At 35.7% G+C, this 19,523-nt stretch overlaps 2 protein-coding genes across 4 annotated transcripts; both read left to right on the forward strand.

Annotated features, from left to right (window-relative positions):
• Positions 1-1,939: 1,939 nt before the first annotated feature.
• Positions 1,940-3,346, forward strand: LOC107721860 (probable G-protein coupled receptor 141). Its single transcript, XM_016530032.1, has 2 exons — positions 1,940-1,957; positions 2,150-3,346. Exon 2 carries the CDS (start codon positions 2,155-2,157, stop codon positions 3,058-3,060), a length of 906 nt encoding a protein of 301 aa, XP_016385518.1. The 5' UTR covers positions 1,940-1,957; positions 2,150-2,154; the 3' UTR covers positions 3,061-3,346.
• Positions 3,347-4,989: 1,643 nt separating this feature from the next.
• Positions 4,990-17,157, forward strand: LOC107721852 (hepatocyte nuclear factor 4-gamma-like). 3 transcript variants are annotated; one of them, XM_016530022.1, is made up of 11 exons: positions 5,317-5,338; positions 5,425-5,475; positions 10,877-11,045; positions 11,723-11,817; positions 12,684-12,790; positions 13,331-13,489; positions 14,311-14,398; positions 14,473-14,625; positions 14,719-14,955; positions 16,336-16,449; positions 16,685-17,157. In XM_016530022.1, the coding sequence occupies exons 2-11, from the start codon at positions 5,448-5,450 to the stop codon at positions 16,816-16,818; spliced, it is 1,284 nt and encodes a 427-aa protein (XP_016385508.1). In that variant the 5' UTR covers positions 5,317-5,338; positions 5,425-5,447; the 3' UTR covers positions 16,819-17,157. The 3 variants fall into 3 exon arrangements, with proteins under 3 accessions (XP_016385510.1, XP_016385508.1, XP_016385509.1); XM_016530024.1 differs by lacking the exons at positions 5,317-5,338; positions 5,425-5,475 and adding an exon at positions 4,990-5,031; XM_016530023.1 differs by having other exon boundaries at positions 5,330-5,475; positions 13,334-13,489.
• Positions 17,158-19,523: the final 2,366 nt, after the last annotated feature.

Below are 19,523 nucleotides of genomic sequence, written 5' to 3' on the forward strand. Positions count from 1 at the left end.
GGTCAAAAAATTTGAGTCAATACGATTTTTTTGTAGGGGAAAAAAAATTCATACTTTTATACCGCAAGGATTCAATTTTGTTATTAGAAATTGATAACAGTAAGAAATGTTTTTTGAGAAGCAAGTCAGCGTCTGAAAATGATTTCTGAAGGATCACGTGACTCTGAAGACTGAAGTAATGGCTGCTGAAAATTTTAGCTTTGCCATCCCAGGAATGAATTACATTTTAAAATGTATTCAAATCTAAAAGTTACTTTCAACTGTAATAATATTTCACAATATTTTAATAAATGCAGCCGTGGTGAGCATAAGCGACTTCTTTAAAAAAACAAAAAAATATTACTAACTCCTAACTTTTAAATGGTAGTGTAGCTAAAACGGTCATTAATAGCATTGACATATGAATTAAATTATATAATATAACATTATATACCGAATATTTTACGTATTTTTTTAATATATGTAAATTTTATTATAGTCTGTTCAGAAACACATTAGTTTAATTCACATCATTCACATTCATATCAGTGTCCATTAAAAACGTAAGCACATCCCCCCTGCAGCTGTGACAAGCACACGGGAAAACCACAAACCATGTCAGCTTAAGACTAGACACTATTGAGCGCCATTAAGATTTTAATGATACTCGTAGTGTCTACCAACAGAGAATTCTAAGAGGCACTATGACAATACATTCAGACTCCTCCATGTAGAGAACAGAAATGCCAGATGGCTGTGATCTTGCAGTATTTCTATCATAACTGGAATCTGAAGGTTTGTTTAAGGTTGTTTGGCAACGTGACTCTCATTGTTTTTGAGGTTGGCCACCTAAACTGAAGTGTCAAATGCAACAACGTGAACCATGAAAACAAACAGCAGACTGGCTACCTCATCGAGAGAATGTGTTAAAACTGAATGAGTGAGGAGCAGATGCAACAAACATTACTTCCTCATCTGCTCTGCCATTGTGGACTTCTGTGTTGCCGTTCTGAGGGTACGTATCTTGCTTTTATTGTCTCATAAGGCTGTTAATTTTGAGCAAGTAAACAAATTTTAACATTTTAAGTGCACTGTGTTGAAATAGATAGTTGAAATGTCTTGCTTTCATCTGATTTTCTGAACGGAAACATGTATACATAAAGTAGTTTGTAGCTTGTTTGGCACTTTCAAAAGAGCTACAGAGATACATGAAGTATTTTAAAGGAGTGCAAAAAGGATTTATAGAATACATTTACTTATACATTGGCTTTTTATTGGTCTGTTTCTACAGATCTACACTATAGTAAAACTGTTACCTATACTCAAACTGTAAACTTATATAGCTGGTAACAGTCTACAATAAGTTTCCATTAGTTCATGCATTAACTTACATCAACTAACAATGAGCAATACATTTGTATTAATATTTAATCTTTGTTAACTTTAGATTCATTGTTGGTTCATGTTAGCTCAGGTCAGTTACATAATATGAACAGATACAACTTTGATTTTAAAGGGGTCATATGATGCTGCTAAAAAGAACATTATTTTGTGTATTTGGTGTAATGAAATGTGTTTATGCGGTTTAAAGTAAAAAAAATACATTATTTTCCACATACTGTACATTATTGTTTCTCCTCTATGCCCCGCAAATTAACATTAACTAGGATTTATAAATGGTTTTTAAGTGTTTTTCATTATTCATTCATGCTATCTGATGAAGGTAACTAATGTTAACAGATGAAACCTTTCTGTAAAGTGTAACAGAATAGAATTTTTCGTCGATATTTACTCACCCTCATGTCGTTCCAAACCTGTAAAACGTTTTTCCCCCCCTGTGGAACAAAAATATTTTAAGTGTTTTTTATCTTCACACAGTGGAAGTCAATGGAAAATAAAACTTTGATTAACATTCTTCCAAATATATTTTGTGATATCACACAAAAAGAAAGTTTTACAGGTTTGGAGCGACATGAGGGTGAGTAAATGATTACAGAATTCCCATTTTAACTACCCTTTTAAGCTTAAATTAATTTTAAAACTTTTTGAATTATTGCTTATGAATAAAATTGTTAAATCGCTACAAAACTAAAAGAAAAACAATGCAGATGCATTTTGCATCTGTTAAATAACTTTATCACGCTTGTCTTCCAGTATGTTTTCTCACTAGGAACCATGACGATGAACACCACAGTAGACAACACCACCAGCCCCGCAGTGACAACCAACCCAACTCCAACAGCCCCTCCGGCCCACCTCACCGAGCCCTACAGAGTCGCCCTGATCATTATCTACACTGTAGTCCTTCTGGTGGGCATCACGGGCTTAACCGTCATGATCAGCCTGCTAAAAACCAACATTCGCTCGTTAATCACCATCGCCTTCCTGAACTTGATGGTCGCACACTTTCTTTTCCTGCTCACCGTGCCATTCAGAATCTACTACTACGCGTCCCAAACATGGCAGCTGGGTCAGGGATTCTGTAAACTGGTCAGCGCCATGGTGCATATCCACATATACATGGTGTTCACCATCTACTCCATTCTTCTTACGGTTCGCTTCCTGCATTTTTACAAGAAAACGCAGCGGACTGAGTTCTACAGGCGGCTGCACGGGCTGGGCGCGAGCGTTCTAGTGTGGTGCATCCTGTTAATCATCATGCTGCCCCTCGTGCTGATACAATACGGACACAAAACCATACCAGAAAACCAGTGCTTCAAATTTGGGGATGAATTACAGGACCACTATGTCTACGCCCTGAACATGGTTCTGTCCATCCTTATTATCACCGTGTCGTGTTTTCAGACCTGCATCCAGGTGATCATCCTACGCCAGATGATACTCAAGTACGGAGCCACCAGCAGCTCCCAGCAGGAGTTTTGGGTCCAAATAAAAAACCTCAGCTTTGTACTCATCTTGCTCACTTGCCTGGTACCTTACCACCTTTTTCGGCTGCAATACCTGAACAACACTAAAGACCTTCATCAGATCAATGAAGTGTTTCTGGCCATCACCGGGCTTACGTGTTTCGACATGCTGACGTTCACAGGGAAGAGCATATGTAAAGTGTGCTGGACATAAAGCGGATAAAAACTGTACATATATAGACGCTATTTTCCGCATCACTAAAGGTCTGCAGATGTGAAGCTGGAAACCGTAGCCTATACCATGTTAGCTGTAATTTGTGCCAAAATAGTGGTTAATACAATCATCTGTGACTCTGAAAGCTTTTTACATTGTTTGAAAAGCAGACCTGTTTGTTTTTATTTTTTTTATCATGTAATTTCTTGTACCATGACAAATACAATGTAGCATGGTAGGCTAGGCCTATATATTAAAGTAACAGTAACAATGCTATCATTCGATAGTAGTGATAATGGTGTGTTGGTTATCCTGGTATTCAAGTCTCTCAGATGATTTGAAATGACGTTTATTTTGATATCTGTACTGTCATGCTGTTGAGGAGATAGAAGAGCAAAATACATTTGATTTCAAGGGTTAATTTTACAGCGAACCTTTGACAACTATTTTATTTACTCAATACACAATAACTGAACTAATTTCTAAAAAATGCATCTCAGTGAATTTAAGGCTTATGTTCTCAGAACTTTGGCTAATTATGTTCTGGCAAGGGTATGAATAAACGTTCTTCCACAATAATAGAACGTTCGTTCAAATGTGATCGCAAAGCGTCAGCACAAATAGCCTACATCGTTCAAGGAAGGCTTTCTTTTCTCCTAAAACATCTTAGTTGGACATTCCTAACGTTTTTGAAACGTTATAACTTACTTATTAGCCTACATGTATTGTGTAATTCTATTACCTATTATGTTATTTACTCAATATGGTATTATCTTACTTAAAATATGATGTATAATCATGAAAGTAATCAATATACTAATCAATATGTTGAATTATTCCCAATACTGGATGTCTTAATAAGGATTGTATGTATGAGGGCCCTTCCATTGGGCAGTACCGGTGGTTTCTATTGGATTGTACCAGTGAACTTGAATAACCCAACGAACTCTGGGTGATTTCCAGAAGTTGACAGGAACGAGTAAACAGATTTGATGAATGTCTCATGTGACCACCGCCAACCAATGGGAGGCGGCAAAATGAAAGTTTTTAAAAAATGGTTGATTTGGCCAAATTCCAACATTAAAAAATGGACCAGGTGGGCTAGTAATAAATTGTGGCAAACCAGACAGGCATAACCAATAAAAAACCGGAACTACCAACTTTGGTAAGAGAAAAAGGTATAAAACGGATGCGCGGACAGACAGAGACCTCAGATGCGGTTACCGTTATCTTGGCTTTGTTACTTTGTTTAATAAAGTCTTATTTTAACATCTGGAATTCTGCTTCTCGAACTTCATTGACTACATTGAAGAAATGTATCATTGGCTCCGCGACACAACACATGTTTCAAAAGTAATCCATAACGTTCCCAGAACGCTCCCATTTTGACAAAATGGAACGTTCACTTTTTTCTCTCTCTAGTGTTTACATAACTTAAGATTTTTTTAAACATTAAAAAAAAAGAAAAAAAAAAGGATGTTTTGAACATTCAGAGACCATGTTCATACCTTAATGGTAAATTGCGAACGTTATTAGCACATATTATTGTGAGCTGGGATGTGGTGGCATTCCTATTTTAGAGAGCATTTGAACTGCATAAACATCAGTGTAGTGCAGAGAATGAGTCACGATGAACTAAAAATGACAACTCTGTTTTTGAGTTTTCTATTACGTTTATCTCTCTAGGTTTTCACATTTTTTTAGCCAATAACTCGCGACACAACCAGTCTATAGACACAGCTCGCGAGGGATAGCACGTCATTTGTTTTCATTTTTGGGGACGATTTTAGACTCATGCAGAAATGAAAACACTCGATGGTTTAAATATATGAGTTTTAAATATGATTTTATGTTCAGTTATGTGATAAGACAATGGCCAAACGATGTTCGACCTCTCATTGAGAGGGAGGAAAATAGAGATTTGGCGCCCTCTTCTGATAAAATTGGAGAACGTCAAAGACCCGATCTGAGGTAGTTGAAAAGGAAAACGATATTTCTGTAAAACTAGGAGTTGAGCCATCAGGGTATAAGGTATAAGTAGGCTCACAAAAGTGCCTGTTACATATTTATGATATTATAAATTCAAATGTTTTCCTTCTTGACTTTAGGCTTCATTTGTCCGTGTTCTTTACGGTGTGAACCCACGCACAGGCAAAACGATTCATGTCTTGTGTTTTATTGGGCCTAGTTACTGTTTAACATCTCCACCCAACTTTCAGTTTGTTTAGTAAATCGATCTAATGAGGCTCCCCCAACACCACCAAAAGTATTGTCCAATGTGAGGATTTTAACATGTCAAACACTTCATTTGCTCTCTATAAAAGCATAAATATCATATTTATTAGCATATTTTTTTTGACACAGGGCGTTTGGGTTTTGGTGGATTAATGCAAATCGTTGTTGGACGTGGAGAAGGTAAGACCAGATAGCTTTGAGTTGCGGTCATTGAATTGTGGGCCAGTTAAAGAAGAAGAAAAAAACCCGTTAAAACGTTCCTACCTTTTACCTGGCGATGTAGTCTTAAAGAATTCCTTGCTACAACATTTTGACGGTAACGTTAAAGAAAGTATCGCTCGTGCAGTTGTGACGTCAGCATTCCTTAAATGAGGTTAGTCTCGATTTGTGTTTTATTATTATTATTTTTCGTATTGACAAATATAAATGTATAGGTGTTTCATATAGAAAACAGTCAGGATTTATGTGTTTTCTGATATTTTATGTCGTGAAAACAAATAAGCAGTGCTTATTATACTATTATATTTCGTATTTTATAGCCAATATTGCTGAAGGAATGTTTTAAAATATTTATTTTGTCATTTACATTGTCACAATTATATTTGCTTTGTTAATACTTTAAAAGGTCGCCTTTTACATTAAAAATATGCCTTAATATAATTTAGGTCAGATCGTAGTTATTTCAGTTGCCTGTGTAGACGTGACATTAATGGGCTCTTTTATGTAAAACTGAATATACTGCCTTGATACTGTGAGTTTTTCACAGTCATGGGGTGATATTTTACTTTCAAACAATTCTAGTTTGATCTTGAATTTATTTTACTGTTGAAGTGGTATGACAGATCAACTAGCTAGTAATGTAGGGAGTATTATGCAATGTGATTTTAAGTACAGTATACTCATCTTTCTGCATTGGAGCTGATATTGAGGTGTAATGCTATTGAAAATAGATAACATAAAATAGATGGCCTCATCTAAACTCTTATCACGTGAGCATTTGAGCACTTCCTCATTTAAAACATTGTTTGTTGAAGTTAAAGTGAAGTTAAAATGTAACAGTAAGTGTGATGTGGCATCGGAGTATCCCTGTGCTTACTGAATCTAAGCTCAAATCCTTCAATCTATTTAATATTTATTTTATTTTATTTTTATATTTTGTTGTCTTTCTTTCTTTTTCTTTTTCTTTTTTGTTATGGTCACTGCTTGTACAGCAATGGTGCTATTCTGTTTGACTTTCTAGTTGATTAAATTGCACCACAAGACAATATAATGTACAGAAAACAGAGTAGCCTACTTGTAAAACCCGCAGATTTTTAAAAATCGGACAAACTCTTAAAGAAACCAAATATTTGTTTCCTTTATGGCTTTGCACATGCATTGTACAGGACTGACAGCACTGCAGTAATATGTCTTATTTGTGTTTTTATTTATTTTTTAAAACTCTTAAAAAGATAGTTTACCCTCATGTCATTCCAAACCAGTATGAATTTCTTTGTTCTGGGGTCAAAAAAAAAAAAAGAAGAAGAAAGAAAATAGACCCGATTGATGTTCATTGTATGGCCCAAAAAAAAGAAGCTATTTATTAGTGAATATTGTTTCAAAGTAATTTTTTTTAGAGCCTCTACTTTTTTGTTCCACAGAAAAGAAGAAAGTAATATACACAAAAATCGGTATAAGATTTACTTAAAAAAAATATTTACTAAGAAATTGCTAGTACATTTCAATGAATTAAATGTGAAATTTAGAAGTAGAAAGACTAAAATTATAATTTTTGTAAAACCTTTTTTTATTTATTTTTTTTACATCTTTGAAAAATCTTTACATTGTAGGTTTGGAAGGAAATGAGGGTGAATAAATAAACTCTTTAAGAAAAATGTCTCATCAATGACTCATAGATTCAAAATATTACATTCAAATAATTCTTCTAATTTAAATAAATGTTAACATACAAAACAGAATTTGTGTCAGACGAATGCAAATTATGTCTATAATACTTCGATAATTGCAACAGAATTCTGGAACTGCTGTATAGCTTACCTCGTTTTTAAATATACATTTTTGTAAATTTATTTGACCAATTAAAAAAACACCACTGATTTACAGTACAACAGTTTTGGGTTTTGGGACGGTGCATTACTTTGTAAGAATGTCATTTTGCCTGAGAATAGGGCCTGTTGGTTTGGCTGCACCAATAAAACCTTGTATTACTTTCTGGAACGAATACTGTTATCTCTTCATCCTTCTGATAAGTATAGGATAAGGTGAGAAGATAAGTTCTGTTCAAGGAGGTGAGGAGTCTTGGCCAAAGCTCCTCCCTTGTCTTAGAAGATGACAAATCAGCATTCTGAAGAAATGGTCAACCTAAGGCTTGTCCTCAGTTCTCTCTCCAAGAGACACTGTCCCGGGACGACTTTAAGTAGAGATAGCCAGGCAGGGATGAAGTTTTCACCAACTCCTCTTCCTAAATCCTTGTTAGACATGGATGTAGCCAATTACTGCGAGGGCCTGGACCCGACCTATAGCACATTGGGCTTTGAGAATGCAGAAGTGCTTTATTGTGGTGGTGAGTGCTGTGCATTTTGTCCAAAATATGTGTTTTTAAGTACTTTAAATGTTGCAGATGGGGTAGATGCTGCTGCTTGTACTAGTAAACAGATGCTCATTCTGCTTGAAGTCTGTGTTTGCTATAGTGTTGTTATTAAAATGCTAATTGAATTAATGTCAGTTCAGAGATTCTAACTGATGTTCTGCATGTGTTGTATTTTTATCTGTTTGTTTTATTATGTAAAGTGCCTTGAGAAGCTGCTTTAAAGGCGCTATATAAAAATAAAGATTATTATTATTGATGTGGGTGTTAATTTGGCTTAGTATGACTGTCTCAGACGTGTCTGCAGGGGACGGATGCCATGTCATGGCTGGTTTAAAAGCTGTCTGAACTGTCTGGAATGATTCGTCCCAGCAGAATCATTTACCTCAGCCTAAAGGAGATCATTGTTAGCTAACTACTTTGAAAGTCTTTCCATTCGGTTTAAAATTCAACAGAGCGGGTTTCGCTCAAATCCTGAGAAAAAAGTTCTGAGTCTCAGGATTAGAGACTGGGATCTCCATGGGTTCATAGGTTGGGAAAGTAGGACAAAATGGGGTACGTTTAGGTGTAAATTCTTAATATTTTGTACAACTGCAAAGTTAATTCAAAGCAATACAAGAGCAGCAATGAACTCCTGAATACCAGAGGAGACATTTTGAGGCGTAAAAAGGATGTTTGTCCTGTGATGTTATTTTGAATTTTTATACATGAAATAAAGGGACAGTCACCCTGGAGCATTGTGGGAAGTGTGTTGCTCAAAGGTACATTGTGGATAGGGCAACTCTTTTAGACTCCTTAGGTTACTGGCCCAATTACGTCACCACAATCTGAAGTGATTTATCCACTTTGGTTCTCCATTAACCTAATGCTGGATTAAAATTGCTGAAGAGATTTCCCAGTTATCTTTACAGTTCTTTACAGTACATCGAAACACAGAGATAGAGAAAGGCCATAAAATAACTGGAATACAAACCAATTAAAAGTAAATGCATAACCTTAGGCATGCAGATGGACAGCTAGACAAAAATTCTTTGGCTGAACTTAATTCAGTTTGATTTTCTGAAAATAATCAGTAAACTTTACCCAAAAACATTATGTAGTGGAAATGCAATTGAGTAAACCCAATAAAATTAGATCTGTCATACTGACTAGACTGAATCTGCTGCAGTTAAATTCTAACTAGTAGTAGTATGGAAAAAAGTTAACCTAATGTGCTTTGTGTGGTAACAAATACATTAATCGATTCCAATATATATGCAAATGAATAAAATAAAATATTTTACAAATTTAAATGGATTGCACACAGTGAAATTAAGTTATGACCAAAAAAAATAAAGCATTTTGTTGCATTAACTAATTTTAATTGAGTGAGTAATAAGTGAGTTTGCAAGCAAATGTTTGCATACATTTAATATTGTAGGAAAGTGTTTGGATGGACCGGTTGTTGTTTTTGGCTAATTTGCATGCAAATCTTTGCATTCTTTAGCTTTCTTGTGCTTAAAGGGATAGTGCACCCACAAATGAATATTCTGTCATCATTTACTCACTTTCAAATCATTCCAAAACATACATTACTGTATTCTGTGAAACACAAAAGAAGATATTTTGAGAAATGTCTCAAATGTTTTTTGTCCATGTTGTCAATGGTAACTAAAACTGTTTGGCTACCAATATTTTTCCAAATATTTGCAGAAGAAAGTCATGAAAGTCATACAGGTTTGGAACAACATGATGGTGAGTAAACAATGATAGAATTTTCCTTTTTTGGTGAACAATTTCTTTAAAGGGGTCATCGGATGCCCATTTGATATAAGTTGATATGATTCTTTAGGGTCTTAATGAAAAGTCTATAACATACTTTGGTTAAAATTTCTCAATGGTAGTGTAAAAAACACCCTTTTTACCCTGTCAAAATGAGCTCTGTTTTTAGCAAGCAATTCTAGTCCATGTTGCTTTAAATGCTAATGAGCTCTGCTCACACCGCCCCTCTCTTGTGGGTGACAGCAGTACTGTTTACTTTAGATGCAAAACTGGCTAACTAGCACATATTAGGAAAGGCGATTTGCAAAGATTGATTTGCATCCGATGGCCCCTTTAATTAAACCCATAAAGCAATTGTTTGCCAACTGATTTTTGTTTCGCTTTTAAGTTCTGTATCACCTTACTCTGAAACGAAATACTTCAAAACATACTCTGCAGATGTACGAAAGCCAACCAGATGAAATTGCTCTCTGCAACCACACGTGCCCTTTGCGTTCAAATTATGTTTTATTCTGAAATGAGAAGGAATCACTTTGGGAATATACTGAATCAGAAGAGATTGCTTTCAACCCACATTAACATTTATCCATAAGATGTCAATCTCCATCGAATATCTATCTATGCGATAAAACAGAGGCTAATCCTAATTAAGTCTGTCCTACAACAGCGGGAGGCTTCAATCAGTCTCAGTGCATAAAAGGCTAAAGTCCCCTGCTGTATTTCTTTTCTTGAAATGTTATGATTTTGGATGCACAAAGGAATGATTGATTTTTTCATCCTTGTATATATGAACAGAAGGGTGCCGCTCTCTGTTGCATTAGAAGGTCTTTTAGGATGAGCATCCTTTGTTCACTTATGCAGAACTCTTCGTCATTCTCCTCGTTAGCTGTTATCATTGAGAGACTGAGTAAAAAGGCAGAGATTTGATAGACGCATCGTGCTGTTGCTTTATGAGACGGCTCTTTGTTTGTTAGCCTAACTTGAATTAGCATGCTTAGCTTAGCATCTAGAAGCTTAGCAGCAGCAGATTCCCACTATTTAACATTCTGGATGTACAATGGGCGTGATTCTCTATTTTAAATGATCTAAAACCTTTTATGAATGAGCCACCCAAGCGATTCATCAAGCCCTCACTTGACTGAACTGTTGTTGCAACTCAAACCAAAGTGTTCAGGTGGCAGTAACATTATGTGTGATGATCCAAGTCTTGACTGTCTATATTGTTTTTCACAGAAAACATGCCGACAGAGCTCCACATCAGTCAAGGAGAAAATGGCGTGAGCTCCAACTGTGCAATCTGTGGCGATAAAGCCACAGGTAAACATTATGGCGCTTCCAGCTGTGATGGCTGCAAAGGCTTCTTCCGCCGGAGCATCAGGAAGAGTCACGTCTACTCCTGCAGGTACCTCACACTCATCCAACTGAGATGTTTACGTTATAAAATGAATATTGTGTATTGATAATCCTTTTTATGTGGTAAAGAAAATGTGTTTAGTGTTATTTTAGTGCTATTTATATATTATTATAATATTTATTAATGGTTATATTTTGTTTATATATTTTAAATTATATTTTTAACTATTTTTAAATTATATTTTGTTTTCATTTTAATTTTAGTTTAGTTTTAGTATTAGTTTATTAATTTATTTAATAATTAACTTTATTAGTTTGCTTTTTATTTCAGTTTTAGTAATTTTAGTACTTAAACTTAATTTGTGAGTTATCAGTTTCACGACTGAGTGCCTCATATCTTTTTAATGAATCAATCAAAAAAACTCATGAATCAGTCTCGAACTTGTGAGTTATCAATTTGAATTGGTGTAATTAATCAGCATTTGACCAATTTGATGAACCATAAGCCATAACTTTTGTCAAGTCCATATAAAATTTACAGAAAAATATCATTAAAGAAGCAATTAAGGAACTGGATTCGTTTAGTGAAATTAAAATCAGAACCAGATACATTAAATTCAGTTCTAATTACAAAAAATTCACCAAAAATGTTAATAGATCTATTGTTGATATGCTAATATGGTCCTTATAAGGATCCATATATTTTTTTTTTTAACTTTTGGGCAGGTTTAATCGTCAATGTGTTGTTGATAAAGACAAAAGGAACCAGTGCCGTTTCTGCAGACTTCACAAATGCTTTCGAGCTGGAATGAAGAAAGAAGGTAAACATTTTATATGCATACTTTCCCCCCACAAATACTCCCTTTTCCCACAGTTTCAAACAGATAGCTCATGGAGTAACAGGGAAGAGGGAACTCAAGAGAATAAAATGGATGATGCCATAAAACTTGCCCTGATTACACAAGGATGTTTAGTTTATTGGATGTATAACCTTGGCTTAGACTTTTATGATGGGCGATCATGTGCTCTCCACCTCACTTTCCGTGCGTACACGTTGTTCAGGACTGCGGTCAGTTAAAGTTTTACCTCTAGCTTAGGCAGGGTTTTGCACGGCAGTCATGTATTATTTTTTAATTTGCTCACTATTGTTTCCTAAAAAAATGCTTAAACCAGCCTTAGATGGTTTACCAGTCTTAGCTGGTTTAAGCTGGTTTACCTGGGTGACGAAGCTGGTGTTCACTAGACTGAAAACTGGTCTTCCAGTCAAAAGTTTAGATATGAGAAAAATCACACATCAACAATATAATTTATAAAAAGGTTACAAGAGTTCCATTTTGATAAAGAAAAGTATTTAAAAAATATTCAAAAATAAAAATTGTAATTAAAAACTTTTAAAAGTAATGCAAAATACAGTAACATGGCCAGTAGGAAATATTTATGGCTTGTAAATTTTTCCAATGCATTCATCACTGGCAGGTGTGTCTGTGTTTTACGTTTAATGACGTTAAAATACAATGAATGCTTTGAATTGATTACAATGAATGCTTCGTTTTGCCAATATCTTGGCAATATGTGAGATTTTCTGTAAATAAACTTGAGAAACACACCCATCATCTTGGCTAATCAGTAATTACTCTTAACTGTTATTAGCTCACTAATCAGCAAAATTGTTTGTGCTTGTTTGCAGCCGTGCAAAATGAGCGGGACCGGATCAGCTCGAGGAGGAACTTACAGGACTCACATGACCTGCCACCAATCACAGCCCTGGCTCATGCTGAAGCTCTCTCGCAGCAGGTAAACTGTCCTATCAAGGTTAATCGAAACGCTCTGTCTGTCTGTCTCTCTCTCTCTCACTCTCTCTCATACACACACACACACACACACAAAGAAAGAGAGTATCAGCAGAAAAGGGCAGAGACACGGAATAAAAAACATGCATATAGTTACGGTATCTGCAGCAGTAACATTTATTACTTTTGAGCAATAAATCATTTCTATGATTGTCAATTAAAGCAAAGGTGTATGGTTTTAATGCATTATGCTAGAGATAAATAGTCACCAAAGACAAAAATTAACCAACAGGGCTGATAAAAGAAGGAAGAGACGTTTCATTCCAGTAACTCTGATGAAGTTCTGCTCAGTAGTTATTAATGACAGTGAGAGATAAATAACAACTGAGCGCTGCTTTCTTTAAGCATCAGTCTGTGTCATCAACATTTCTAATTATCTGCATGAGTACCTGCATGAATGTATTCTGAGAGAGAGGTAACAGCCTGTGTGAAAGCACTTTTAGAGGACACGGTAAATTCGGTTCTTCTCTGGTTTGTCTCCCAGCAGATCAACGCCACCAGCCAAACGGGCCCTGCTGATGCTTCAGAGAAAAACTCAGCCACTATCAGTGACGTCTGTGAATCTATGAAGCAACAGCTGCTTGTTCTGGTAGAGTGGGCTAAATACATCCCAGCCTTCAGCGAATTGCCACTTGATGACCAGGTAATGGCTGTTGGAAAGCAACACTGGCAGTGCTAATTGGGGATGCCCTTGGGTTAAATTGCAGGGCTGTTCACTGAAGCTCAATATTTGCTATTCACATGGCTGACTCAGTTTAGCCTCCATTTAGCACGCTGTCTGTGTTGCTCTAAATTTCAGATTTTCCCCCTTGCATTTATTGTTATTGAACATGCAGATGTTCAAGCTCAAAGAATAAAAAAATATAATTTACTCCATGTCTGTTAGATTTGAGGTCTTTAGTAATACACTAGCATACTATATACAGTAAAAGTTGGCAAAATTGTTTTTTTGGCATTGTTTTTTTATGCATTTAAAATTTGCAGTCTTTTTCTTCCGGACCAAAATGAATTACTCATTTTGCATTATACTGATTTTTGATTTTGATTTTTGGACACATGCAGTCAACCAATAAGCAGGGCACCTGCTGGTAGAGACTGTAACTACACCGTGTTTATAAAAATCAACCTTTTCTAATTCCAATTAAAATGTTCGGAGAAAATGAAATTAAATTATTGATGATGAAGACTGGAGTAATGGCTTCTGAAAATTCAGCTTAGCCTTCACAGGAATAAATAGCATTTTAAAAATATATTAAAATAGAAATAACATTTACAATATAACTTTTTTTACTGTATTTTTGATCAAATAAATACAGCCTTGGTGTGCATTAGAGACTTCTTTCGAAAACATAAAAAATCTTACCAACCTCAAACATTTTTTAAATATTTCATTATAGTATAGCAGATATTAATTTCATTGTGGTTTACAGAAACATGTTAAACCAGGCCTCGTTTTTCTTCCAGGTTAGTTTATTACGAGCTCATGCTGGGGAGCATCTTTTGCTTGGTGTGGCTAAGAGGTCAATGCCATACAAAGACCTCTTGCTTCTAGGTAACTTCTAATAGTTATTTTCACCATTCAACATAATTATACTGTAGATAGACAGATTTCCATTTTCCGTGCAGGAAATGGCTGCGTTGTCCATCGAAACTGCCCTGAGCCGGAAATAGGTCGTGTATCTAACCGAGTCTTGGATGAACTGGTTCTTCCCTTCCAAGACATCCAAATTGACGACAATGAATATGCAGCTCTAAAGGCCATTGTGTTCTTCGACCCTGGTATAACGAATGAAACAGAGCATTCATTTATCACCAAGTATCAATCATGAAACACAGCCGTACATGTTACCATCTCTGTTTTTTAACTTCCAGACGCCAAAAGCTTAAGAGACCCCTCTAAGATCAAGGCAATGCGCTATCAGGTTCAAATGAGTCTGGAAGACTACATTAATGACCGGCAGTATGACTCGCGTGGGCGATTCGGGGAGCTTTTGCTGCTACTTCCTACTCTGCAAAGCATCACCTGGCAGATGATTGAGCAGCTACAGTTTATCAAGCTTTTCGGTCTTGCCAAGATAGATAACCTGCTGCAGGAGATGCTTCTTGGGGGTGAGTATGAGGTGAAACATTCAATTGCAGGGACTTTTGGAGCCGAAAAATGCTTCATGATCATTTTTTAAACTAGGTGAAAGCAGGGACTTTATTCGGAAACAAGTCTGCTTAATCTTTCTCTAATAATACTGCATATTATACTGCAATATGATGTAAAATGATGAGGCAAAATTATGCATTTGCTGTATTAGTATACCATATTAAGACATTAATTCTGGAGCAGTTTTACTTGACTAGGGTAGACTTGTGCATGCTAAGGCTAACATCACTATTATCTGCCTCAATCTAATCAACAACCAGTGGATAGAACCAAGTGATATAACGTATTTTTGTAGGCCAAGCTGAAAGTTAGCATCACTCTGGTTGTCTTGATAAAAAAACAATGAATTTTACCACTGGCTTTTGGATTACCGTATTATAGAAAATAAGCTCTGTGACCAACAAAGGTTTATGATTCTTACACATTTTGTTCCTCGTGATAATCTTCACAAATGAACACAGCTGAATTTTGAAGCCTAAATCGACAGAAATAAAAAGCTAAACTTAGGCTATAAACTACACGTTTGCATGACGTCAATGTAACCTCAATTAGGCTTCCGACAACTCTTTCAGTCTTTATTTAGAAAACATTTTCTATGAAAGTTTGAGTTAGAAGTTTGCAAGAGCGCTATTATAAACACAATACGGCTGTGAAAGCAGACTAGTAATGTAGATGAGTTTTCCTGTTTGGTGTAATGACGTTTAACCTCTGTAGTCCTGTAGTCCACCAGAAAAGTGAAAGATGTATTTTATGTTGTTGAACAAAATGTGAGCTTATGTTAACCTTATTTCAGGCATTTAACCAAAAAGCCATTCAAAAACCCATTGACTTCAGGACAGTGGAACCGGAAGTGCTAAAATGCTAATTTCCGGGTTTTGACCTGCAAAAATACCTGCAGTATTCTATTTCCATTACATCGAGACTTTAAAGGGGTCATATGATGTGATTTCAAGTTTTCCTTTCTCTTTGGAGTGTTACAAGCTGATTGTGCATAGAGTGTAATATTATGTGCACTTTGTGCAATAATATATAACTTTGGTGTCTCTATTGCCATCTGTGGTTGTAAGCTGGAAGTAGCATATATGCAACAGTAGTAGGCAGATTTTATTTTCTTTACTTTCGCACATGACGTGAACAGGCACAGATGAATTAGGTGAACATAAAATTTCCCACCAAATCTAACCTAACTGCTCAAAATATAAATCATTATTGTAACATTATATTTTTATTTATGTATGTGTATATATATATATATATATGTATATATATGGAATTTTGTGTAGGGAAATTCTACATTAATCCACCTCTGCGATTTATTTATTTGTTTATTTTTGCAGGTCTAACCACAGAGCAACCTCACTTACATCACAATGGTCACCCTCAGGTTCCAATAATGGGCCAGACCATAATCATTAGCTCTATCCCAGGACCTGCACACTCACAGCAGATGGGTAAGACATAGCCTTTTATTTATCTGTTCCTAAATATAGTCAGTGGTTTAAAAACCAGACATTGGACATTGGTGAGAAATAAAAATGAATCAGTGAAGCGGTTTAGGTTAAGTTTTAGTTAATGATAATAACCCTTATTTGAATCATTTGCTCATTATATTCCAAGCTACACAAAGTGAATTGTATAGCTTTTTATAGGTTTGTATAGCTTTTGCTTCTGTTTCGGTTTCTTCAGCTTCCCCAGATACCCCCATTCCATCTCCCACTTCAGTACAGAACCAGGAGGCCTACCAGCCCCCCGGCAGCCCAGCTCTCCTGCTCCCGCCACAGCCCATGCCAAACAGACCTACTCCTGAGCCTCCCCTTTGAGTCTCCTCTCTGCTGCAGGCCCTGTATGTTTGTATATGTGTACATTTTGTGAGTTATGCCCTTCCCCACATCCAGTGCAACATATTTATCTGATAGAAAGGGAACTTTTCAAACAAATTCCAAATTTATTATAAAGTGGATCACCACTAATTGAAAAATGTATTTCATTAAAGCATCTGTCATGCTGGCAGACCTGGGTTTCTCCTTGTATCTGCCTGGTAACCTAGTAAATGTAGACAATATTTGTTTGTTAATAACAAATTATTGTCAGTTACAAGAGACTTATCAACATTTTTGTATTAATAAAGAGTCAAGATATAATTTATTAACAAAATTATACTATGCAACTCTAAAGAAATTTGAATTTTCATTTGAAAATGTGCCCTTAAACACAGTAAATAAATGTTCTTAGTGCCTGAGCTGCTTTTTTTTTTTTAAATGTATGGATTCATTTGTGTTGTGTATTTATAACTTTTTACGACTTAAACTTTATATATATACTGTATATATATATATATATATACTGTATATATTGCAAGATAAATGTAACTCATGCTGTGCTCAAAGTGCTACTTTTAGGAAAGCATTAACAGTAAAACAAGTTTCTTCAACAGGGGGTCTGCAGTAGTTCTAGCAATTATAGTTTGATATATTATTTTGTGAAGAAGAAGAAAAAAAGATTAAAATAATAAAATTAATGATAATAAAAAAGCTAAAGTAAAGAAGCTTATGCTTTGCTGAAAGTTCATTATCCCTCTATAATGTCACTTGCATTACAACCAGAAGGTCATACATATCCTGGCAAATGTCAATGGACACTGCATGCAAGGGCAACAGTACATTCATACAGGTGACTCATGTGGCAGCCATATAAATATGAAGCATAATAAGACAGATGGGACCTAATGCTTATAGACTACATCCCTTTTTGCAACTTTTGTCAGTTTTCTAAAGCAAACCCTGAAAGTGAAAAGCCACTGTGAGCTATATATGGAACGTATGCAATTATAACAAAACGGTGAAGCTGAGACGGGAAAGCAGATGATCATAACATCTCATCTGAGCTCGGTGAAACGGTGCTGCTCTCTGACATATCGTGAATCTCTGCCACCTCATCACTTCCAAAAGAGAGACAGACAGACGGAGAAAGAGCAAGAACAGTAGGCTCATTCGAAAACACATCAAATCAGGCCATTTTCTGCATCTAAACAACAGCATTTGGTGCAGGTGAAGTCCATGTTGTCAATACCACGGCGTTCATGGGAAGCTGTAATAAGTTTTGGAGTGTGCCCTGTTTGGATGGTTTTCCAGAAAGCAATCTGATATCTCTAGGTGTAAGAGCACAAGGCCTGGGGGCAGATGAGTCGGATGATGCCGTCAATAGTAGCTGTCTATTATACTGCGGGAGAGCTTGGAGGAAGTGGAAATGGAGAGTGAGCAAGGTAAGATAAACATTGCAAACCCTCCAATCAACTCCATAATGGAGTGGCAGCTCACGTGGGGTTAAACGGCAAGCTTGACGGGAGAAGGCTGAGCATCCAGTGATCCTTAATGAACAAGCGCACAAGGCTGAATGCACTTATTTGTATACAAAACATTATCTTGGTATTCAAGGCACACATCTCATCTGAGGCGTTCAGCTTTGTGCGACAGTGCGGTATTAAGGTTCGGTAAGCCTCCTCTGAGCAATGTGGAGTGGATGGAATAAGCATAGGCCTATCTGTTCTTCACCTTTCTGGTGAAGGAAACTCTCACACACTACACCTTGACATTCATGACAGCGAGGATACTAAAGTGATTGTAATCCACATCGCCGACAAGCTGAATAGGAGGAATTTTCCTCCCTTTTCTGGTGTAGAACCATCATTTGTTTGCATAATGACACTTCCAGACTAGAGACTGCTTCTGTTGCAGTGCTGCGCTTTAAACCCTTGCTTTGATTTGGCAAGGTCTCAAGCTCTTTTAATCTGTTATATGAGAGAAAATTTAGATTTGGGGATGGTTTCATGTACATTTTTATGACATATATATATTTTTTAGAATTAGTAGATTTTTAGAAGTATTAGAAATGTTTTTTTAGGAAAGTGATTTCCAACAAACAAACAAACATAATTTATTAATTTATTTAATAAAAAAGAAAAGAAAAGAAAAACAAATTTATTTGTTTTATGGATTTATTCGGATAACACTCTAATTGAATTAATTCTAACTAATTTTTTTTTACTGTATGTTAATGAATTTAATAATAGGCCTATTAATGTTGATACTGAATTATATTATATAATTTTAAAGGAACCTAAATTATAGAGTTGTATAACTATAAAAAGTATTTTGAAACACTGTATAATGAACCAAATAATAGACAAAACGGTGACTTGCTGCTCAGTTGTTAGTTGTAGGCGGGGCCTCAGAGGGCAACTTGGTCCACTAATAGCAAAAGTAATAAATGTTATTTTCCTAAACAAGAAAATATATATACACTTGGTAAATACATAACATAAAAAATATGAAATGTTTAAAAATTACCGTATTGTCCCGAATATAAGACGATGTTTTTTTCTTGGAAATACATCTGAAAAAAACGCGGTCGTCTTATATTCAGGGTCTAGACTTTGACATGTCAATCCTTTGTGATTAAGACAGTACCCAGATTTGAAGACTACAGTAAGATTTAACTTCTACTGTTAATAAGATTAATAAGATTT

Source organism: Sinocyclocheilus rhinocerous, unplaced genomic scaffold (genome assembly GCF_001515625.1).
Source record: "Sinocyclocheilus rhinocerous isolate Xijiao unplaced genomic scaffold, SAMN03320098_v1.1 scaffold90, whole genome shotgun sequence".
NCBI lineage: Eukaryota > Metazoa > Chordata > Actinopteri > Cypriniformes > Cyprinidae > Sinocyclocheilus > Sinocyclocheilus rhinocerous.